Source organism: Muscardinus avellanarius, assembly GCF_963383645.1.
Source record: "Muscardinus avellanarius genome assembly, chromosome: 15".
Lineage (NCBI taxonomy): Eukaryota > Metazoa > Chordata > Mammalia > Rodentia > Gliridae > Muscardinus > Muscardinus avellanarius.
Genome location: NC_137801.1, coordinates 49013034 through 49038890, shown reverse-complemented (window position 1 = coordinate 49038890; position 25857 = coordinate 49013034). Strand labels below are relative to the sequence as shown.

Sequence of the window (25857 nt, the reverse complement as noted above, 5' to 3'; positions counted from 1 at the left end):
AAATCAGAAAATATACATCTCTTAGCTTTGTTCTTTTTTGAGATCGTTTTGGGTATCTAGAGTCCATATTTCATATTAGGATAGAATTTTTTCTGAAAATCTGGATATTACAAAGGTGTATGTGTGTATATACATATATATGTATATATGTAGGTATGTGTATACACATATATATACACACACACCTTTGTAATATCCAGCTCAATCAAGATATGAGATATAAAGCTATACCTTTTAAGTTTTGAAGTGTGTGCCTGAGTGTGTGGTTTTGGGGATTGAACCTAGGGAAATTCTACCTCTGAGCTACACCCCTTATCTTTTATTCTTTGAACAGTTTCTCACTAGTAAGTTGCGGGAGACCTCACTTAGTAGCTGAAGCTAGTCTCAAACCTGAGATCCTCCTGTCTCAGCCTCCCAAGTAGTGGGATTAAAAGTGTGTGCCACCATGCCTAGACTAAAGTTTTCCTTTTTCTTTGCAGTAATGGGGATGGAACCCAGGGGCATTCTACCTCCAAGCTACATCCCCAGCCCTATTTTTTTTTTATTCTATATTTTGAAACAGGGTCTCACTGAGTTGCAAAGGGCCTCACTAAGTAGCTGAGGCTGTCCACAAACTGTGATCTTCCTGTTTAAGCCTCCCAAATGCTGGGATTACAAGTGTGCACCACCATGAACATGAAAAAAAAGGTTTTTTTTTTTTTCATTTTCAAAGATTTGCAATGTGCAAATTTAACTTAACATAGTCTACTTACAGATTATAGTACTTTATTTAGAATGCAAGAGTCACTACAGAACACATTTTTCTCTCTTATTCTTTGCCCTATTATTGTCATACATATTGATTCTATTTATGTAATGGGTCCATTGGTTTATACTCTTTTATTTTTTCTGTGAGTAGTTGTCTTTTAATTTTTTTAATGAGAAAAAAGTCTCTTTCTCCCATAGTTTCCATTTTTAGTATTCTTTATGTAGATCTGAGTTTCCATATGGTATTGTTTCCCTTTGGCTGGAAAAATTTGACATTTCTTGTAGTGCAGATCTGATGGTGACAAAATTTTTCAGATGTGGTTTATCCAAAAAAGTTCTTTTCCCTCCACTTTTGAATCTCATTGGATATAGAATTTTAGGTTGATAGTATTCAGTATTTTTATTCCATTGGTTTTTTTTTTTCATGGTACTAGGAGTTGAACCTGGGGGTGTTCTACTTCTGAGTGACAATCCTAGCCCTAAATAATTGGAAACAGCCTCTGGCTAATTTATCAACCTGTGATTCCTGTCTCAGCCTTTCAAGTACTGGGATTACAGGCATGTACTACCACAACTGTTTTTTTTTTTATTTCAATTTTAGTGCTGGATATTCTGAAAGTTAAGGCTTTGAGATTTTGAATTTCTTTTTTCTTTATGAAGTGTTGCACTTTGTTTTCCTAGCATGAATCTAAAATGATCACTATTTAGATCCATGCTAGAACTATTTACTTTTGGCTTGAACTTCTCCTCAACCTTTGTTAACACAAGGTTTTCTTACAGTTCTTTTTTTTCTTTTTTTTCTTTTTATTTATTTTTTATTGGTGCAATGTATTCATACATCATAATGGTATAAAGAAAATACTTTTATAGACATACATGCACACATCGCCCAGTTAGCCCCTACCAGATCCCCACCCTGCTCCCTCCCCATCCCTCCTTCCCATGATTGCCTTAGTGGTTGACATCTAGTTTTATAGCAATTTATCCAATATTAACATTAAATGATAATCTCACATAACAGTTTCATTTGTCTGATACCAAGTCTTTGATGACTTAAAGATAACATTTCAATACTTCTTTTTGCTTTCTTTCTTACCAGAGAATGTTTTTTCTTTTCTTTTTTTTTTTAGGTGAAACTATCATACATTTATTTATTTTTCAGAAAAAATCTATCCTGATATGGAATATGAACTCTAGATACCCAAAACAATCTCGAAAAAGAACAAAGCTAGAAGATGTACATTTTCTGATTTCAAACCATATAAAGCTACAATAATTGAAACAGTGTAGTACTGTTAAAAAGGCAGATGTATAAACCATTGGAGTTAAATAAAAGCCTAGAGCTAAATTCTTCCATATATTGTCAAGTTATTTTTGACAAGGTTTCCACGAACATTTGGTGGGGGAAATAATAATCTTTTAACTAAATATTGTTGAAAAATAATAATTACATGAAAAAGAATAAAATTGGACCCTTACATAACACATATACAAAAAATTAACTCAAAATAGATAGAAGACCTAAATATATATCTTAATACTATAAATTTTTAGAAGAAAATCTGGGTCATAAAACCTCACAATATTGAAATTGGCAGTGATTTCTTGGATATGATTTCAATGGCACAGGCAACAGAAGGGTAAAAAAACTGCCTAAAAAATAAAAAAAATATTGTATATCCAAAGACAATGTAAACAGAGTTAAAAGTTACTGATAAAAAGGGATAAAATATTTCCAAATGCTATATCTGAAGGTGTTTTAATATTCCAACTAGAAATCCTAAAAATTAGCAACAATAAAAGCAAACAGTACAATTTAGAGATAGGTAAAAGACTAACATAAATAATGAATCTCCACAGATAACCAATCTTAGTTGTCTGTTGGATGGAAAATCTTGTTTCTCTGGTTCTGGTGTATGTTACCTATTTCTTCTTTGTAGTTAATCTCTTTGAGTATTTTCTCTAGCGCTGGTTTTGAAGACATAAATTCCTTCAGTTTCTGTTTTGTCGTGGAAGCTTTTTATTTCCCCATCTATTTTGATAGAAAGTTTTGCTGGGTAGGAAATTTTTGGCTGGAAGTTGTTTTCTTTCAGAGTTTGGAATATGTTCCTCCAAGCCCTTCTGGCTCTCATGACTTGGTTTGGGAAGTCTGGAGTGATTCTAATTGGTTTGCCTCTGAATGTCACTTGGCCCTTTGTTTTTGTTGCCTTTAAGATTCTCTGCTTGGCTTCCACATTGGTCATTTTGACAATGATGTGGCGTGGGGATCCTCTTCTCCGATCATGTCTAAAGGGAGTTCTATAAGTTTCCTGGACCTGTGTATCAACCTCTTGCTCTATGTTTGGAAAATTTTCTGCTATTACTTCCTTGAAGAGAATGTTGATCCCTTTGGTTTCACCTTCTTTTCTCTCCTCTATTCCAATTATTCTTAGGTTAGCTCTCTTAAAATGGGCCTATATTTCTTCAATGTCAGATTCCTGCTGTCGGATTTTTTTTTTCTAAATTAGAAACTATGCGTTCATTTTTGGAGTGCTCATCTTCTAAGAGCGAGATTCTATTCTCCATGTGGTCTAATCGGTTGTTTGTACTTTGAATTGAGGCCTTTACTTCATTAATTGCATCTTTTATCTCTCTTTGGCTCTCTCTGAATTCTTTTCAAAACACCTCTATTATTTCTACAGTTATTTTCCTGATTTGATCTTCTAGAAATCTCTGAATTTCTGTTTTATCAGGTTCTGATGTTGTGGGCATTCATTGCTCCATTGTTATTCCTCTTTCCCATGATTTTGGAAGTTTGTGCCTTCTCTGGGTTCTTCCCTCGGTCACTACGACTTCACTTAAGGTGCTCTGGATCTCAAGTCTATGGTATCTCAGTCACCACTACTCCTTTACTGGGTTGTATCGCAGAGTCTCAGACCCTGGGAGTCAATCAAGGGTGCTTTAGACCATGGGGGGTGCCAGGTTGGGCGTTCTCCTATGGTGTGATATCTCTGCCACCGCCACACCCCCACTGGGTCAAGTCCCTGGGATTACAGTACTGGGATTTCTCCTCTAGGGGCCCCAATTTGACTCACTGTTGTTGAGTGCGCAGATGGAGCGGTCGTGGACTCAGTGAATTCACTGCTGCTGCCGCCGGTAGCAATATGGCGCTGCTGCTATGCCCTCGGCCGTGAGGCTGGCATACTTCTTCTCTGTGTTTGAGCTCTCTTCTGAGTCCCTGCAGGGTGTAATGAGCCCAGCCTCTGGGAGCTTTAGACGCTCCCTGCGCTGAGAAATCTGCTGAATTCCTCCTGGCTGATCCGCAGCGGCTCACCTTGGCTCGCTGTCCACCGCTCTTCTCTGGAGCCTGGTGGGCTGTTGAGTGCATTGTTCTGGTGCCGTTCGTGAACTTGTTGCTGCCGCCAACAGTAAGGCGCTGCTGCCTGGTCCTCGGGCGTGAGCCCGGCATATCTTCTCTCTGGTTCTGAGCTCCATTATGAGTTCCCTTCCTCTCTGGATCCTGGTGCTGCAAGGGAAAAGGGTGCTTGCCGCCTCGCGCCATGGCTCCGACTGCAGCACTGCGGTCTGGTTTCTGCTGTCTCATTTTTCCAGCGCTCTTTTTCTCTGTCCCTTGAAATTACATTTTTTGTTTCTCTGCTGATGGTGTTTTCTGGCTATGAAAGGTACTGATTTTGTGGTAATAGAGATTGGTTGTTAGCGGGGCTCGTAAGCCCCGTTTTGCTCCGTCGCCATCTTCCCAGAACTCGTTTTCTTACAGTTCTGTGGGCAGTCTTTGCACTTTGCAGAAATTTATTCTACATATATATGGCTCAGTAACCAGTAAATAATTCAAGGAACACCTATGCACATTTCTTAAATTTCTTTTGTAAATACTGGTAGCTAGCTCTTTCCAGAACTCTGGAAACAACTCTCCTACAACTTCTAGCTATCATAGTCCTACTTTACCCATGTTCTGTCACTTTCACTTGGCAGATGCCCAGGCACTGTTTCAATTTCCCCCTCCTGATTCCACGGGGCAGTTTTAGGCTAATTTTTCTCATTGTTGTCATTTTCTCTGGGATCATGGTCCTGCTATGGTTGTTGTCCAGTGTCTGGAGTTCCTCTGGTATTCCTAATAGTACCTATTTGGGGCATGTTAGAGAAAATATATATCCTTCTCTTCTGTGCTTGACTGTTCTCACTTAACATAATGTTCTCCAGGTCTCTCTATACTCTTGCAAATGACATGATTATGTTATTATTTATAGCTGAGTAGAATTCCATTATGTGTATTTCCCATGATTTTGCAATCCATACATCTGTTGATGGAGACCTAGGTTGGTTCCATATTTTGGCTATTACGAATTGTGCTGCTATAAAATGGGTATGCATGTGTTGCTGTAGTTCTCTGATTTCAACCCCTTTGGAAAGAGACCCAGGAGTGGTGTGTGTCCATACCTACAACATTTGAAATTCCCCAGTATTTTCCATTAAAGGTCTTCCTTTTCAATATTATACTTCTATGGTATATCAATAACCCTTGTCCTTAAAATACTTTGTTGCTGAATTATCACTTACATCTTAAGATCCTTAAATGGCAGCCCATGTTTTTTATTCTTTATTTTGAAACAGGGTTTCCAAGGTGCAGAGGTCCTCACTAAGTAGCTGAAGCAGGCTGCATACCTTGATCCACCTGTCTCAGCTTTCCAAGTGCTGGAATTACAAGTGTGTGCCACCATGTCTGGCTCTGACTCTTTCATTTCATTCCAGATCTCTTTCTGATTCTTTCTTAATGTCTCCATTTCCTCTTTCATTTTCTGTACACTTGTTGTAAGGCCTTTCATCATCATAAAGATCATGATTAGGCATTCTCCTTCTTTCATTCTTATAGGTTAATATTCATGATTTCCCTTATTTCCTCACTATTCCTAGTTCTTATATTTTCAGGGTTCTCAGGCTTGTTTTTCTGATGTGTTAGCATCTTCTTTTTTTGTGTGTGATTCTGTGGGTAATCTGTCTGATCCAATCTTAGCAGTAGAATTTTAGGAGTGCCAGCAGGTTCGTGGATGGGTAAGTAGCACTTTTTTCAGTGGTGAGGGTTGGGTACGGGGGTAGTGGTTGGGGTACAGGAGTCGGTTAAAGTAGATGATATGATTAAGTTAAGTAAGGATTTAAGTATAATAAGGTAGTATCTGGTTGAGAATGACAGAAAATTAGAGAGTAGGATTCTTGTAGTTAGTAGAGTATTTAGCCTAAAGTGATTATGAATACCCTTGGTCTGTACCTCTATCCCTTTTTCAATGCCTTTTATCCATAAGTAAGGATATTTCATGTTGTCTCATAGTTGTTGGATGTTTAGGTTTTGTTTTTGTAATGACTTCTGTATGCTGTTGACTATGCTTTCAGTCAGCACATGCAATAGCTTGAATATAAAACAAGGAGATATAGTAAGGGAAAAACAGTCTTTAGAGAAGAGAGTAGATAGGCTAGAGTAAGGAAGTTTGTAAAAGGAATGGGGGAAGGAGCAAACAAACATGCATAAAGTAACAAAACAAGTTAAAAAACTAACAATTTTAAATTAAAGACAAAAAAAGAAAAAAGTTATAAGAAAAAAAGAACAAAAAAAAAAAGGAAAGGGACAAAAAAAAAAAAAAACTAGCAATGGCATGAGAGATAAACAAAACAAAACCCCAGCAGTCCTGCTAATTTTCCTAAATAGTGTCTGGGCCAGTATAATATCTGTATGTCTGTTCACTGTGATAGATTCTGGAATATATTCCAATGTCTCTTATTTGCTCCGTAATCTATTGTCGGCTTTGGACTCACTTTATGGGTGTTTGCTCTCTGCCTTCTCTGGCACTGGCTCTGTGTTCTCCCACCCTGGGCTCTATGATCTCAGAACTTGTGCTTTGCACCTTCTTGCCTTGGGCCTGCATCTCTCTACCTGCACCCACGAAGGGTGTCCTGTATTCTTGGAGTGACCCTCTGTGATCTTGTGCAGGCACCATGCCTTGAGCACTATGCCTTTCCTGTGTCTCTGGAGATTTTAACTGGACAACTTCCAGAATGGATCACCATGTCATAGCCTGCCAGGGTTCCATGGCTGCTCTGGATGGTCTTCCACCTCCACCAAGTACCGAGTAACTCTAGTGGTTAACTTGCTGTCCTATGGACCTGGTTTCTGGAGGGAAGAGTGCTCCATTGTGGTTGCCACCTCTGGTGAGCTCATGGGCTTTTGGATCTTTTTATGCATCCCTGAAACATGATGCCAGTCCCTTAAAATGTTGGAACTCTGCCACCACCTTCTGCACTTTAAGTTCTGGGATTATTTGTTGGTATTTCTCGGGGCTCCAGCACTGGAGCCAGCAATCATGGTTCAGGCCGGTGGCCAAGATGGTGCCGGCCGCCACAGCAGGTCAGTTGCACGCTTGGGCTTTTTTGCAGTGGATCTCGTGTTTAGAGTACTGAATTTCCTTCTACTGTGGTTCTTATTTATTTATTTATTTATTTATTTATTTATTTATTTTTGTTTGTAATTATCTTCTGCTGCTTTGTTTGTCAAGATGCTGCCTTCTTGGTAGTTGAACTTTATTTGTTCAAACTACTGAGATGTGCTGCATCTTGCAGTTGCCATTTTGAGTCCTATCTGAAACTATTTTTATATTTAATCAGAATGTTAAAAATTAAATTTTTTGACATTGTTTTATGGTTATGTGGACTATCACTTACATTTATTTTAACCATTGGTTCTTTTAAAAACTTTAATAATAGATTACTCAGCTTTAATAACAAATTATTTTTCATAATACATTAAAATTTACTATAAGTAATAGTACCTAAAATAATTTTTAGAAAATTTGTGATGTTCACTGAAATTAAAGATTCCATGAGACAAGATTAAATTGAATATTCGTATTAGATATTTTAATGGCATTTTTATTTTAGAATAGTATGGCTTTGCTTGTTAAAAACATAGTTGCGTGAAACTATTTGCATCAGACATTTCTAGTTACATGCAATTGTGCAGCTTTCAGAACAATAAGTTCCCTTTTGTCATTCTACTCTGCTATTATTATAGAATATATACCTAACATATGATGTCTATTGTGCAATGTAAGCATTATATTTTTAATTTCCTCTCCATTAGTATCGAATACTAAAGTCAGAGTATTCAAGTTTAGAGATGGCTTTTTCATTAGAAAAGTCTGTGCGGTCGATGCGAGAACTAGGACTTCCAACCTTGCTCAGCCAGGACTTCCTACAAAAAAATAAACAAACAGAAATTAGCATGTAAAAATATGTGGAACAATTAAAATGATACTGTAACAGGTATTAATGGGAGTTCATGCTTACTAAGTAGCTTTCTCCATATAATGTAATATATAAACTTGTTTATATTTGTTATCATCCTAATACCAAAAATATAATTAAGCATAGCCAAATCAAGTATAGACAAAAACAAGTTAATAATATTATATTAAGTATAGTTGATTCCTGATGATTTCAGGTTAGGGTTACTTCCCTCCTCTTAAAATGCCTTAAGTTCATTATTACTAGATTTTACTTTTATGGTTCTAAGGGTCGAAACCAGGGCCATTCTACTTGTCTACTGCTTAGCCATATTTTTATTTTGAAATAGGGTCTAAGTTGTGGAGGGCCTTGCTAAGTTTTTGAGGCTGGCCATGAATGTTCAGTCCTTCTGTTTCAGCCTCCCAAATACTGGGATTACACACATACATGCACTACCATACCAGACTTTAACTAGTTTATACTCAAAAGGATCAAAATACTTTTACATAGAAGTTAGCCACAAAGCAATTCATCATTGTTTTCTCATTACCTAGCATATGGTAGATGTTTTATGTATATGTGTGTGTGTGTGTGTGTGTGTGTGTGTGTGTGTGTATAAAGACATGTATAATATATATTGAGAATTACAGAAAGAGTAAAGAATAAACACAATTTTCTGAAAATATTAAAATAAAATTAGATAAAAAATTTTCTTATCCATTCAAATATTGTTTCTACCATGTATGTTAGCAAAGTGACTGCATTAAGGAATAACTTAGCCACCTGTGGAATATGGCGACTGAGGGAAGCAGCACATATCAGTCCTGCTGACACTTGGTCTCTATTGCCATGGAAACAATGTTCTGACAAAAGAAAGAAAACAACATAAATTTTAAAAAATAGGACAAGTAAAAGGCAGCAGAAAAAAACTAGATGGCAGATCAGAGAGCAGAAAGGACCCTGCCTGCCTCTAACAGCTACTAGTGCCATTGTGGCACAATCCTGCCTCACTGCAACAGAATACCAGAGACCCACAGGAAAAAAATGACTTGAGATGAAATAAGCAGCTGCAGCTCATTGGAATCATAAGCCCTCAGTTCCTTCTGCGCAAACACTGGATACAACTTGCAGCAGTGGTGGCCAAACTCACCATGCCCTCCATAGGTCCAGAGTGATACTAAACAATACTGTAAGTGAACCTGGTGCCCTGCAGAAACTACCCAGCTTGGCCATAGGGACTTGCACAGCGAGCAATAAACTTGGAGAGTCTGAAACTTTGTGGTTCAATCCTGCAAAGGTGATGATGGAGTCTGCTGTTGGACATAGCAGAGGCTCGAAGTGACTCAGGCTCTGCAGGGTTGAAAAGCATGGAGGGTCTCCTTAACTTAACACTAGATCCAGCCCCGTTGACACCAGCCATCTGCATAGACTGATAGACACTCATAGAACCAAGGTTGCAGCAGGAAAGGTGCTGGTGGCACTCGGTGTCTGCAGAGACTACAGAGGCCAAGTCTGCTGAGTATTCATATATTTGTAGGGTTGCATTAATCTATTGTTTTTGTTTTTTGGTGGTACTGGGGATGAAACCCAGGGGCTTTTCTACCTCTGGGCTATACTCCCAGACCTATTTTATACTTTCTTTGAAAACAGGGTCTCACTAAGTTGTTGAGAGCCTCACTAAGTAGCTGAGGCTGGCTTCGAACCCATGCAATCCTCCTGTCTCAGCCTCCCAAGTGCTGGGATTACAAGTATATGCCACCACGCCTGGCTCTGTTATTTTTTTTAATGTGTGTGTATGCTTGATTGTTTGCTCTCTTCCTCATCTTCCTTGGTACACACATACTTTCTTCCCTATATTCTTTTTTTCCTTTCTTTTTTATTTTATATTAATTTTTTTGGATTTTTTTATTGGTGCACTGTATTCATACATCATAATGGGATAAAAATAATACTTTTGTAGACATACATGCACACATACCCAGTTAGCCCCTACCAGATCCCCATCCCATTCCCTCCCCATCCCTCCTTCCCATGCTTGGCTTAATGGTTGACATCTAGTATTATAGCAATTTATCCAAAATTAACAATGATTATCTCACATAACAGTTTCATTTGTCTGATACCAAGATTTTGATGACTTAATGATAACATTTCAATATTTCTTTTTGCTTTCTTTCTTACCAGAGAATATTTTTTCTTCTTTTTTTTTAGGTGAAACTATCATACATTTATTTATTAATTTTTCAGAAAAAAATCTATCCTAATATGGAATATGGACTCTAGATACCCAAAACAATCTCAAAAAAGAACAAAGCTAGAAGATGTATATTTTCTGATTTCAAACCATATAAAGCTACAATAATTGAAACAGTGTAGTACTGTTATAAAGGCAGATATATAAACCATTGGAGTTAAATAAAAGCCTAGGGATAAATTCTTCCATATATTGTCAAGTTATTTTTGACAAGGTTTCCACGAACATTTGGTGGGGGAAATAATAATCTTTTAACTAAATATTGTTGAAAAATAATAATTACATGAAAAAGAATAAAATTGGACCCTTACATAACACATATACAAAAAATTAACTCAAAATAGATAGAAGACCTAAATATATATCTTAATACTATAAATTTTTAGAAGAAAATCTGGGTCATAAAACCTCACAATATTGAAATTGGCAGTGATTTCTTGGATATGATTTCAATGGCACAGGCAACAGAAGGGTAAACAAACTGCCTAAAAAATAAAAAAATATTGTATATCCAAAGACAATGTAAACAGAGTTAAAAGTTACTGATAAAAAGGGATAAAATATTTCCAAATGCTATATCTGAAGGTGTTTTAATATTCCAACTAGAAATCCTAAAAATTAGCAACAATAAAAGCAAACAGTACAATTTAGAGATAGGTAAAAGACTAACATAAATAATGAATCTCCACAGATAACCAATCTTAGTTGTCTGTTGGATGGAAAATCTTGTTTCTCTGGTTCTGGTGTGTGTTACCTATTTCTTCTTTGTAGTTAATCTCTTTGAGTATTTTCTCTAGCGCTGGTTTTGAAGACATAAATTCCTTCAGTTTCTGTTTTGTCATGGAAGCTTTTTATTTCCCCATCTATTTTGATAGAAAGTTTTGCTGGGTAGGAAATTTTTGGCTGGAAGTTGTTTTCTTTCAGAGTTTGGAATATGTTCCTCCAAGCCCTTCTGGCTCTCATGACTTGGTTTGGGAAGTCTGGAGTGATTCTAATTGGTTTGCCTCTGAATGTCACTTGGCCCTTTGTTTTTGTTGCCTTTAAGATTCTCTGCTTGGCTTCCACATTGGTCATTTTGACAATGATGTGGCGTGGGGATCCTCTTCTCCGATCATGTCTAAAGGGAGTTCTATAAGTTTCCTGGACCTGTGTATCAACCTCTTGCTCTATGTTTGGAAAATTTTCTGCTATTACTTCCTTGAAGAGAATGTTGATCCCTTTGGTTTCACCTTCTTTTCCCTTCTCTATTCCAATTATTCTTAGGTTAGCTCTCTTAAAATGGGCCCATATTTCTTCAATGTCAGATTCCTGCTGTCGGATTTTTTTTTCTAAATTAGAAACTATGCGTTCATTTTTGGAGTGCTCATCTTCTAAGAGCAAGATTCTATTCTCCATGTGGTCTAATCGGTTGTTTGTACTTTGAATTGAGGCCTTTACTTCATTAATTGCATCCTTTATCTCTCTTTGGCTCTCTCTGAATTCTTTTCAAAACACCTCTATTATTTCTGCAGTTATTTTCCTGATTTGATCTTCTAGAAATCTCTGAATTTCTGTTTTATCAGGTTCTGATGTTGTGCGGTTGTGGGCATTCATTGCTCCATTGTTATTCCTCTTTCCCATGATTTCAGAAGTTTGTGCCTTCTCTGGTTTCTTCCCTGGGTCACTACGACTTCACTTAAGGTGCTCTGGATCTCGAGTCAGTAGTATCTCGTTCCCCACTACTCCTGTACTGGGTTGTATCGCAGAGTCTCAGACCCAGGGAGTCAATCAAGGCTGTTTTAGACCATGGGGGGGTTCTAGGTTGTGCGTTCTCCTATGGTGTGATATCTCTGCCACCCCCACTCCCCCACCAGGTCAAGTCCCTGGGAGTACAGTACTGGGATTTCTCTTCTAGGGGCTGCAATTTGACTCACTGTTGTTGAGTGCACTGATGGAGCTGTAGTGGACTCGGTGAATTCACTGCTGCTGCCGCCAGTGGCAATATGGTGCCGCTGCTCTACCCTTGGCCGTGAGGCTGACATATTTCTTCTCTGTGTTTGAGCTCTCTTCTGAGTCCCTGCAGGGTGTGATGAGCCCAGCCACTGGGAGCTTTAGATGCTCCCTGCACTGAGAAATCTGCCGAATCCTGCCCAGCTGATCTGCAGCAGCTCACCTCGGCTCGCTGTCCGCTGCTCCTCTCTGGAGCCTGGTGAGCTGTTGAGTGCGTTGGTCTGGTGCCGTCTGGTGAACTTTCCGCTGCCACTGGCAGTAAGAACTGCTGCCATGTCCTCGGCTGTGAGGCCGGCATATCTCCTCTCTGGCTCTGTGCTCAGTTCTGAGTCCCCCTCCTCTCTGGGGCCTGGTACTACCGGGGAAGATGGTGTCTGCGCCGCTCTGTGCCACAGCTCTGGCTGCAGCACTGCAGTATGGTTTCTTTCTGGTGTCTCATTTTTCCAGCCCTCTTTTTCTCTGTCTTTTGTAATTACATTTTTTGTTTCTCTGCTGATGGTGTTTTCTGGCTATGAAAGGTGCTGATTTTGTGGTAACAGAGATTGGTTGTTAGCGGGGCTCATAAGCCCTGCTTTTCTCCGTTGCCATCTTCCCGGAAGTCCTTTTTCTTATATTATATCCACCTTATATCACTATACTAAATACTTTACATTGATTACTAGAAGAGTACTACATATTCACTAACTATAATCTCTACTATATACTACCTTACCAAACTCATACTCTCATTCTATTTGATCCTATCTGTGGCTTTACCCTATTCTTGCATTTATGATTTCAATTTTCCCCTAATTCAACCTTCATCATTGAATACAACAAAAAATGCCCTTGTATATGCCAGCTGACACCTACAGACTGAGATAAATCCATCAAAATCAACAGATACAAACAAGGAAGCAATGAGCTTTGCAAACTCCACAATAAGAGAAACTGACAACACAGAACTTCAGAGATTACTAAAAGGACAAATCAGAAATGTAAGAGTAGAAATGATCCGGGATTTCTGAAAAAAAAATTTAGAGGAAGTCTGAAAGCAATAAAGGATGCAATCATTGAAATGAAGGCATCAATACAAACTCAAATAATACATTAGATCAGATGGAGAATGGAATCTAGCTCTTATACGATAATCACTCCAAAAATCAAAACATGATATATAAGTTAGAAAAAAACAAGTCAACAGCATGAATTGTACATTGAAGAGATATAGGCCCATTCTAAAAGAGCTAACCTAAGAACAATAGGCATAAAAAAAGGAATAGAAGGTGAAACCAAAGGGATCAAAAAGAACTAATATCAGAAAAATTTCCAAACATAGTAAAAGAGGTCAATACATAGGTACAAGAAACTTGTAGAACCCCCTTTAAAAAAGATCAGAGAAAAAGCTCACCATATCACTTAATAGTTAAACTGACCAACACAGAAGCCAAGGACAGAATCTTAAAGGCAACAAAAACAAAAGAATCACTCCAGACACATAAACCAAGTCATGAAAGCCAGAAGAGCCTGGAGTAACATATTCAAAACTCTGAAAATAAAAACAACTTGCAGCCCAAAGTTTCCAGCCCAGCAAAACTATCTTTAAAATTTGACAGGAAAGTAAAAATCTTCCACAAGAAACAGAAGCTGAAACAATTTATGTCTTCCAATCCAGCACTAGAGAAAATACTTAAAGAGACTAAGTATAAAGAAGAAATAAGTAATATACCCAGAACCAGAGAAACAAAAATTTCCATCCAGCAAACTACTAAGCAAAGAAGAACAAATGCTACCTCACCCAGAAGTTAACTCTCAATATGCTGGGAATTAAACATCATCTCTCAATAATTACACTGAATGTAAATGGCCTCAACTCCCCAATAAAAATACAAAAAGTAGAAAAATGGATTAAAAACCAGAATCCATCTATCTGCTGCCTATAAGAAACACACTTTACAAGTAGAGATAGTCACAAACTAAAGGTAAAGGGCTGGAGGAAGGTAATCTATGCCAAGGAACTCAAAGACAAGCTGGAATAGTAACTATGATATCAGACAAGTAAAACTTCAGACCCAAACTTATTAGAAGAGACAAAGAAGGTCATTTTTACTGGAAAAAGAAACAATACAGCAAGAGGAAATAATGATAGCCAATATTTATGCCCCAAATACAGGTGTAGCTACTTTCATAAAACAAACTCTTTGTGACATTAAGTCACACATAAATCCCAATACAATAATACTGGGACACTTCAACACCCCTTTCACACCATTAGACCAATCTTCTAGACAAAAGGTCAATAAAGATGCCTCAGACCTAAAGAACACCATTAACCAAAAGGACGTGTTAGACACATATAGAATATTCCACCCAACTATAGCAGAATTCACATTTTTCTCAGCTGCTCACGGAACCTTCTCCAAAATAGATAACATCCTGGGCCACAAAGTGAGCACTAGCAAATTCAAGAAATGTGACATACTTTCCTGTGTCTTTTTAGACCATAATGGAGTGAAACTAGAAATCAACTATAAGAGTACCCAGAGAAACCACATAAACACATGGAGACTGAACACCACATTGCTGAATGAAGAATGGGTCAAAAAAAGAGGTAAAGGGTGAAATCAAGACATATCTAGAAACAAATGAAAATAGAGACACAACATATCAAAACCTCTGGGACACCTTGAAGGGAATATTAAGAGGATAATTCATAGCACTGAGTGCTTACATAAGAACAGAAAATATCCAAATAAATAACCTAATGACACACCTCAATGCCCTTGAAAAACAGAAACAATTTAACCCCAAATCCAGTAGAAGACAGGAAATTATTAAAATCAGAGCAGAAATTAACTAAGTAGATGATAATAAAAATAGATATAGAAAATCAACAAAATCAAAAACTGGTTTCTTAAAAAAAATTAACATGATATATAAACCACTAGTCAACCTAACCAAAAAAAAAAAAGAGAGAATCAACCCAAATTATGAAGATAAGAGATAAAAAAGGAGATATTACACTGATAGTTTAGAAATCCAGAGGATTATCAGAAACTACTTTGAAAAACTATACTCCAAGAAAATGGAAAATCTGGAGGAAATTGACAATTTTCTGGGTAAATACAATCTTCCTAAACTGAGTCAAGAAGATACAGAAAATTTAAACCAACCAAGAGAAATATCAGATATTGAAGCAGCTGTAAAGAGCTTACCATCAAATAAAAGCCCAGGACTAGATGGTTTCCCAAGGGAACTTTATAAAACATTTATAGAAGAGCTAATGCCAATACTCCTCAGTCTATTTCATGAAATAGAAAGAAATGGGACTCTCCCAAATACATTCTATGAAGCCAACATCACATTAATACCAAAACCAAATAAAGACAGATTAAAGAAAAAAATAAAGGCCTACATCATTGATTAATTTAGATGCAAAACTACTAAACAAAATACTAGGAACACACATTCAAAACCACATCAAGAAAATCATACACCATGACCAGGTAGGGTTCATCCCAGGGATGAAAGGCTGGTTCAACATTCAAAAATCAATCCATGTAATTCATTAAATAAACAGAATAAAAGACAAACACCACATGATCATTTTTCAATAGATGCTGAAAAAGCATTTGACAAAATACAAAACCCATTTATGCTAAAAGAATTGCAGAGAATCAGAATAGAGGAAACATACCTCAACCTCATAAAGGGAATATACAATAGACCCACAGCTAACATTATAATAAATGGGGAAAATTGTGAAAATTCCCCCTAAAAACAGGAACAAGATAAGGATATCCATGATCACCACCTCTTTTCAATATAGTACTTGAGACTCTAGCCAGACCAATAAAGGAAGAGAAGGAAAGCAAAGGAGTAAAAATAGGAAAAGAAGAACTAAAACTATTCCTATTTGCAGATGATATGATATTATACTTAGAAGACCCAACAACCAACCAAAAGGTCTATTGAAATGATCAACAAATTCGGCATGGTGTCTGGATACAAAGTCAATCTTAAAAAATCAGAAGCTTCCCTGTATGCCAACCATGAGTCCACTGAAAAAGAAATCCAGAAAATACTTCTACTCAGGATATCCCCCCAAAATTAAAATACTTAGGAATAAACCTAACCAAGGAGGTAAAAGACCTCTACAAAGAAAATTATAAAACATTGAAAAAAAGAGATCAAAGAAGACCTTAGGAGATAGAAAGATTTCCATGCTCTTATATTGGCAGAATTGATATCATAAAATGGCTATTCTTCCAAAAGTGTTCTACAGATTCAACACAATACTTGTTAAATTACTAAGGTCATTCCTCACAGACACAGAAAAATCAGTTCTTAAGTTCATCTGGAACAACAAAAAACTAAGAATAGCCAAAGTAGTTCTCAGCAACAAAAACCATGCAGGAAGCATCACAATACCTGACTTTAAATATATTACAAAGCCAGAGTAATAAAAACAGCATGGTACTGGCACAAAACAGATATATAGATCAATGGAGCAGAATAGAAGACTCAGTGGCAAAACTGGTTAATCATATGCAGAAAATTGGAAATTAATCCCACTTTCTCACCCTGCACAAGAGTCAATTCAAGATGGATCAATCAAAAGAGACCCTGAAGCTCCTTGAAGAGGGCATAGGTCCAATACTGCAACACATAGGCACAGATAAACACTTTCTAAACAAGACCCCAAAGGCACAACAAATTAAAAGGCACATCAATACGTGGGATTGCATGAAACTAAAGAGCTTCTGTTCAGCAAAGGAAATTGTCAAGAATCTCAACCAAGAGCCAACAGAATGGGAGAAGATTTTTGCCACCTACACATCCGATAGAGGACTAATATCTAGAATATAGATATAGAGAACTCAAGAATCTCAACACTAAAAAAAAAATCATCCAATCAAAAAATGGGCAAGCAACCTAACTAGACACTTCATGAAAGAAGAAATTCAAATGGTTAATAAATGCATGAAAAAATGTTCAACATTATTGGCAATCAGAGAGATGCAAATCAAAACTATCCTGAGATTTCCCCTAGCTTCAACTAGAATAGCAATCATTCAAAACACAAACAACAACAAATGCTGGAGAGGATGTGGAGAAGTGGGAACTCTAAAACATTGTTGGTGGGATTGCAAATTAGTGCAACCGCTTTGGAAAACAGTATGGAGAATCCTCAGAAGAATGGGAACAAATCTACCATTTGATCCAGCAGTATCACTTCTGGGTATCTACCCAAAAGAAAGGAAACCAAACTACCAAATGAATGCATGTGTATCTATGTTCATAGCTGCACAATTCACCATAGCCAAACTATGGAACCAGCCAAGATGTCCAACAGATGAATGGATTACAAAAGCATGGGATATTTACACAATGGAATTTTACTCATCCATCAAAAAAAAAAAAAAACCTCAATTACATCATTTTCAGGGAAATGGATAGAAGTGGAGGACATTATGTTAAGTGAGATTAGTCAGTCACAAAAAATAAGAAATCAGATGCTTTCCCTAATATGTGAAAGCTAAGGAGAAATGGGTCATAGGAGGAACTCTAGATGAAAACAACGAAAATCCTATAGAGGAGCAAACAAGACAACCTAAATGGGGGGATGGGAGGGATGGGAGGGGAGAAGAAGGAAATTTTCTAAAACACACAATGTACTTAAACATATCAAAGTCAACCACGAAGCCAAGCAAGGGAAGAAGGGATGGGGAGGGAATGGGGTGGGAATTGGGTAGGGGTTAAATCAGTGATGTGTACAGGTATGTGCACACAACTTTTTTTACCCCAATATGATTTATGAATATAATGCACCAATAAAAAATTAAAAAATAGAAGACTCAGAAACAAATATGTACATTTTTAGCCAATTGTTTTTTGACACTGCAAAAAAGATAGCTTCTTCAACAAATGGTGTTGGTAAAACTGGTTAACCGTATGCAGCAAAGTGGAAATAAACCCCACTTTCTCACCTTGCATAACAGTCAATTTAAGATGGATCAAAGATTTGGACATTAGACCAGAGACCTTGCAGCTCCTTGAAAAGGGCATAGGTCCAACACTTCAACACATAGGCACAGGTAAAAACTTTCTCAACAAGAGCCAGAATACACAAGAAACTAAAAGGTGGATCAATACATGGGACTGCATTAAACTGAAGAGTTTCTGTAAAGAAGAAATTCAAGTGGACAATAAACTTATGAAAAAATTCTCAACATCCTTAGTAATCAGAGAGATGCAAATCAAAACTACCTTGAGATTTCACCTAACTTCAACTAGAATGGCAATCATTTAAAACATAAACAACAACAAATGCTGGCAAGGATGTGGAGAATTTAAAACTCTAATACATTGTTGGTAGTAATGCCAGTTAGAGTAACCACTTTGGTAAAGAGTATTGGGGATCCTCAGAAGAATGGGAAGGAACTTGTCACATGATCCAGCAATACCACTTTTAGATACCTACCCAAAAGAATGGATACCAAACAGATGCATGTCTATCTATCTTCATAGCCACACAATTAATAATTGCCAAACTATGGAACCAGCCAATATATCTATCAACACATGAATGGATTATAATACTATGGGATATGTACACACTGGAATATTACTTAGCCATAAAGAAGAACAAAATTAAGTCTATTGCAGAGAAGGGGATAGAACTGGTGAACATTATGCTAAGTAAAATTAGTTAGTCACAAAAAATAAGAAATTGGATGCTCTCCATAATATACAGAAGGTAGGGAGAAAGTGGGTCATAGGAAGAACTCTAGATGAAGAAGGAGATACTATAGATAAGTAAACAAGGAGATCTAAATGAGGAGGATGGGAGGGGAGAAGAGGAAAATTCCCTAATGTACAGGATGTACATTCACAACCATATCAAAGTCAATCACTAAGCCAAATATAAGAAAGAGGGAGGGGGGAGAGAATGGGGTTGGAATTGTATAAGGGCTAACTGAATGATGTGTGCATGTAAGCCTCTACCATCTTGTACTCCATTAAGATGTATGACCATAATGCACCAATTAAAAAATTAAAAAAACAAGTTAAAAATTCTAAAAGCATTTTTCTGTTTATTCGGGACAACAGTTTATTTTATTTATTAATAATATCCATATGTTTAATCAATGCATTTGAGTAAGTATCTGAGATATACAATTAAAACCTGTTGTAGCCGGGCGTGGTGGCGCATGCTTGTAATCCCCGCGCTTGGGAGGCGGAGACAGGAGGATCGCGCAGGTTCGAAGTCAGCCGTGCTGGCGTAAGAGACCCTGTTTCAAAAATATAAAATAGGTCTGGGAGTGTAGCCCGGAGGAAGAAGGGCTTCCAGGAACCCCAGTACCACCAAAAAAAAAAAAAAAAAAAAAAAAAAAAAAAACCAAACCTGTTGTATATTGCTGACACCTCATAATACTGTTGATAATTCTCCAGAATCTAACTATAAATAATTAGTTGGGATTGTAAATTTATTTTTTTGTGGTCCTGGGATGGAACCCAGAGGCATTCAACCTCCAACCTACACCCCCTGCCCTATTTTTGATTCTTTATTTTGAAACAGGATCTCACTAAGTTGCAGAGGGCCTCACTAAGTATCTGAGGCTATCCACAAACCAGGATCCTCTGGTCTCAGTCTCCTGAGTGCTGGGATTACAAGCATGCACCACCATGCCTGGTTTGGGATTGTAAATTTAGACATACGACAGGTTAATAATATGAAGCTATTCTATATCACTGATGGCAATTAGGCTAGTTGCTATTGTAGAGACATGCTAAGTTTCCTCATATTCCCAAAGTTATTTCAGGTAGTGAAATTAGTTCTGTATTCTGCAATGCAGTATAGTCTCATATAATCTCAGATTAAAAATATTTCCTGGGCCAAAGACTTCTGATTAGCTAAAAATTAGCCTCAATCATAAAATTACCCTTAATCAGGCCAGAGGAGAATTCTAATTATTCAAATTTCCATTGTGCTTTGTGGTTTTGATTTGTTACTTTTACTAGGTGAGCTTAATTTTGACTTTTTTTCTTTGTCAGAAATGAAACCATCAACACAATAATAAATTTCATTTTCTTTTCAGTCATTTATTTGAAATTTAAAAGATGAAAATTTCACATATTATAAAACAAAATTTAGTTTTTATGAGAATGAACTGATGGCTTCAGTTTTACTGGTCAAACCTTGGAACCTAGGAAACAGAAGCCATAAGTAATAATGAGCTAACATTTAATGAGCATTTTTTTTTTGCTCAGAACTATGCTAAGTTCTTTACATGTATTATTTCCTTTCCTTCACACATGACTCCTGTGAGTCAGTGTATTGTTACTCTTGTGTGAATGACAAGGAAAGGTATAACATGAGAGATAAGTAAGTTGCTTAGTAATAGTAATGGTAGTGAGAAGTGATCAAATTCTGAATATATTTTGAGAGTATAGTAAGTAGATCTGCAGACAGACTGGAAGCAGATGTGAGAAGGGGAGGCATGAAGGATGACACTGAGCTGAGGCTTGAGTAAATGGTTGGGTGTGGTGGCTACTTATTGGAGTGGAGGACCTGTGAGAGGGGCAGATCTGGGGAAAGCAGAAGCTTAATTTGGTATGTTAAGCCTGAGATATCTATTAGATTTCCAAGTTGGTAGTTGGATCGAGGAAACAAATTTTGAAATTTTTTTGCAGACAGACAAGTATTGAAAACCATGAGACTGATATGATCATCAAGGAAATGAATATACATAGAAATGAAAGAACTGCATCCTGGGAACTGATGTTCTGTGATGTTCAGCATGGGAGGAGAAGCACGGTCCAGTGAGGCCTGAGAAAACCTGGGAGAAGGTTGTAGACTGGGAGCCAAATGAAGTCCCCAGAGAGCAAGTATAAGCCAGGCCAAGCAAGATGGGAGCTGGGAATTAACCATTGCGTTTAGCAAAGTGAAAGTTATTGGTGACTTTGACAAAAGCAGTGTTGGTGGCATGGAAGCCATATTTGAATCGGCTTAAGAGAAAACAAGAAGAGAGGAATTGGAACCAGCGAGTCCAAAACTAAGCCTAACAGACATAGGAACTGCAAGGACTAAGCCAATCGAGCTTGTAACTCAATGAACTGAATTAGTTGAGAGACTTGACTATATTCCTGTATCTTATCCTCAACACCACCAAGAACTTCTCCACTAAATAAGCATATGGTCAAAGAGCAATCTGTGTCACAGATATAGACAGAATGGTTGTCGTTTGGGGAGGTTTGGCTCTGTTTACACTGTGGGGTGAATAGGAGTTTAGGCGGTAGCAAAGGTAAATGAATGCATTCAAACTATAACATCCTTATCTTAAAATATGGTTTTATCCTTTATATTTACACCATTACTGTAACTCAAATTATGTGATTGCAGGCTGGGCATGGTAGCGCATACTTGTAATCCCCGTGCTTGGGAGGCGGAGACAGGAGGATCGCGCAGGTTCGAAGCCAGCCTCTGATTTAAAAGACCCTGTTTCCAAATAAAAATATAAAATAGGTCTGGGAGTGTAGCCCAGAGGTATAAGGGTTTCCAGGAACCCCACTACCACCAAAAAAAAAAAATTATGTGATTGCATTACATAAAAAGATGCCTTAGTTTTGTATGGTTAGACATTTCCCCAGCACCTTTCACTAAAGAACTTAATGTTTTCTACAGATTTCATATGCAATTCTTAGAATATACAAAATTCTATTATCTCTGCCTGGATCTGTTTCTAGACATTCTATTTAGCTCCACTGATATCTTTGTTTCATATCAGTGCCAAATGACTTGATTATTATACCTTTAAAGTATATTTTAATTTCAGTTCCTATACTTCTATCTCATTATTCCTCTTTTGAAATGTCCTTATTTGTCTCATACAGTCTACTACAGCTTAACATAATTTTATCCAGACCCCTCACATCTAAATTTTAAATTTTAAAATTTAAATCTAAAAATAATTGAAAGAACTGGTATTCTACATGACAAGATTCAACATTTAATTATGTCACCAAGAGCAACAATTTTCTCTACTTTTGTCTGTTAAGTTCCTCCCTAAAATTTTGTTATTTACTTAATTCAGGTATTGAATATTTCATGATAAACTCATACTTAATTATATTCTATTTTATGATATTTTGAGGAAAACATTTTTATTCATTATGTTTTTAAACCAGTATATAAGGATATAGCAATATCTTATATTGTAATCAAGTGTCTTACTGCACTTCATCAGTAGTATTTTTTTATTTTCTTGGAGTTCCTATAACTTACAAGGAATTATCTCATGTATTTTTCAAAATTAATTTTTAGTCAATGTTGACTGAATAAGTTCGAATTGCTCTTTATGTTAGCCTCTTTAACCATGCTTCTCAGAGAATTGCTACATTGACTATGCAGAGAAAGAAAGAGCCATGAATAGTGTATATCCAGCCGAGGGGCCAACAAAACTATATTACACTGCCCTGGCGCCTGCATATTTCACTTATTAGTTTAGTAGACTCAATAAATATTGAATGAATGGTTGGATGAATGGATGAATTATTTGTGCTTGATTGGAGTCTAACATTTCTGCGATAAATCTGAATCTGATTGTGTACATTTGTCTTTCAGATATTTAAGAAACATGACCCATTGGTAAGCTTTTTTAGAATAGGGCTTAACTAGCACAAAAATTAAAACAATAAGAACTTAAAATGGAAAATATATTGATAGAAGTCATGTGACTTGATAAACATTTCTCTCCCTTTACTGTAATAGATTTTAAATGTCTTAAATAGAAGTTTTAAAAATAAAATTAATTTTTGTAGCCTATTTTATTCCTTTACCCCAATCATATTGCCTTTAATAATAATAAAGTAAAAATATAAGAAGGGATTTTATTATAGGTACACTTTTTTACATATCTGATGAGGATTATACACAGTTATGAAAATAATTTTTCATAGAATAGCAAAGGACAATGATGTTGCATCCATTACTTTTAAGAATCCTTCAGGCCATCTTTGCAGTATGAATAAATAATAAAATACAATACTGATAGCTGTTAGATGACCAAGGAAAAATCAATTTGTTTAATAAATTAACTGTGCTGTAATTTTTTGTTCCTATTTAGGCAGTCACCAACTATTGGTCCCCTCAGGGTTTCCATGACATTCTCTCTAATTCTCTGGGACAGATGGTACATATTTAGCCATCAGTACGGTAAATGCCACACACACATTTATGGCTCATGGCAGTCAGCAGAAAGGCAAGCTGTGGCCTTCTAAAGTACTTAGGTTACTGCCCTCCCAGGGCTCGGTGTTTGATGGTCCCTGTATGAAAAGGGTCCCACCTCCATGCTTTGTATGCATCATGGCCAATTATCCTATTCTGTAAATTGCTATTTATATAATTGCTTTTGTGTTTATTATGCACCTCCTTCCACATTAGAATGCAAATTCTAAGAAGGCAGGGGCAGAGTTCTGCTCTGCAGTGGAAAAGCACTTGCCTGGAATACATAAGCACCTGGGTTTGATCCCCAATACCCCAGATCCCCAAAACCTACTATTAGATTGTTAAAATCTAGCACCATTTCTGATGGCAGTGGGTACTCAAACATGTATTGAATGAATGAGCTTCTGTCACCTCTGTTTCTTCTTCAGGGCTACCGCTTCCATGCATGGATGAAGGGATAGTTCTAGGGTCCTACACCATCTACATACAGAAAGGAACCCTGAATATGGCCACTCGGGTTTTATTTCACACAAAAAAAACCTCCTTTTTAATAAAAATACTCTTTGCAAGTTAAAAAACATAGCTGCTCTTATTACAAAAAATGATAAAATATTTTGTTTATCACAGTCCTATATAAATAACAGAAGTAAGATATATATTCTTAACCTTAGATATATTGAATAAAAATTTTTAGGCTTTTTTCCTTAATTACTCAAAGATGTACAAACACCTGCTATTGTGTTTATTAGTAACACTAATTCAAGATTTTCAAGATTTTTAAAAATAATCCTGTCTTCTAACATAAACTTGTATGAAAGATTAATGCGTATAGCAGAGTAAGTGAAATTCTCTGACACAAGGGAACGAATTTGTGGGTGTGCACGCACACAATGCTTGCAGACACCCGCTTGAGCATAGCCTTCTCTCTCCTCCATCTATAACTCAAGCACCTCTGGGAAGCCCAAGGGCTCTGAGGAACTCTGAGGCAGTATGAAAACTGCCCTATTAACCTGCCATTGAGCAAGGATGTGGGGTAGTGAAATGTATGGAAAATTCATCATATATAGAAGTGAAAATCAACACAGGACTATCTTTTCTATAATTCAAGTTGGTTGCTATTTCTTGCAGAATGTAGTAAGTTCTTAGGGTGATATAAAACAATTCTGTAAAACTAATATTCTTGTCTGCAACAAAGAGGTGAAATTAAAGCACTAGAAAGCCAACACTATCAATAATTCATAGCAATTCTATTTCCTGGGACTAAAGTGGGATAGCATAATACTTTCAGGTACTTCTGCAGCACCAGTATAAAACATAGACCACAGCAAGAAAATAGACAGTAGGAAAAGACAGCTAGTGAATTAAAAGCTAATGTGCATGTTGCCTGCCATTTGAAGCTTTTAAGCTAGCATTAATAATGGAAAGATATAGTATATAGCATTTTTCTATTCTTTAACAAGTTTCCTTGTTACATGTGAACAAATAATATCATGGGCTTCTTTATTATAAAAAAATAAAAATTTAAAAGACATTTTGATATAATGTCTAAAATATGTGTCAAAACATGTGACTGATAATTAGTGGAGAGTTTAGTGACTATTCAGGGAACCCCAGGACATCCATAATTAATTTAGGAACAGATTTATTTTCTTTAAAACCTGGAGTTTGCTCCTCCTCACTGACTACTGAAAGGATTAAAGAGAATGTTTGTAAGTCACTTAAAGCAACATCTGTCACACAGTAGACTCTTAACAACTGTTATCACAGTGTAATTGTTCTCTGCCTTCACTAAAGTTAGAGGACAGCCTGTTGAACAAGCTAGGACTCATGAAATCCCAAACTTCTAGTGCAATTCCATTAGTAAGACCTCTTGGTCATGGCAGAGGTGCTTCTAGCTGCAGTGGGGAAAATGGCCTGTCATTGAACTTCCTCATTTGGGTGAGAGTCTGGAAAAGCTATCCATGCATGAGCTGTGCCTAGGATTCCAATAACCATCCATCACTGAAAAGGTCTGGGAGCAGAGAAGGTAGAATAAGGGAGGCTATGACCTCAACTCGAGCTCCCTTGCCTTGCCATGGCTTCTAGGTCAAAAGAGGGACAGATGGGCTCTTATTTCTGCTTTATTTAATGGAAAGAAAATAGGTTCTAGTAAGTGGTAATGAAAATGAACTTTGGAATTGTTATGCTTGAGTGGGGATTCACTTGCCACTTCCTGGCAAGTTTCTTAAACTTCAAGTGCCTTGTTTATAAAATGGAGAGTATATTGCCTATCTCACAGAGTTGTTGTGAGGACTAAGTAATATAATCTTGTAAAGTGCTTGAAACAGTATCTGGAAAGGAGTAGACATCCAATAGTTTTTAGCTATTCTACCAATCAAGGTGCAGTAGG

The 25857-nt window shown here is 36.9% G+C and overlaps 1 protein-coding gene across 1 annotated transcript in view; it reads right to left on the bottom strand.

The window, feature by feature from the left end:
- Window positions 1-7869: 7869 nt before the first annotated feature.
- Window positions 7870-25857, bottom strand: part of ACYP2 (acylphosphatase 2) — a gene marked incomplete at its 3' end in the record, with an annotated part of 219498 nt that continues 201510 nt past the window's right edge. The window contains exon 4 of the mRNA XM_080711827.1: window positions 7870-7984. Coding sequence (XP_080567953.1) covers window positions 7870-7984 — 115 coding nt within the window. The remainder of the gene's footprint in view (window positions 7985-25857) is intronic.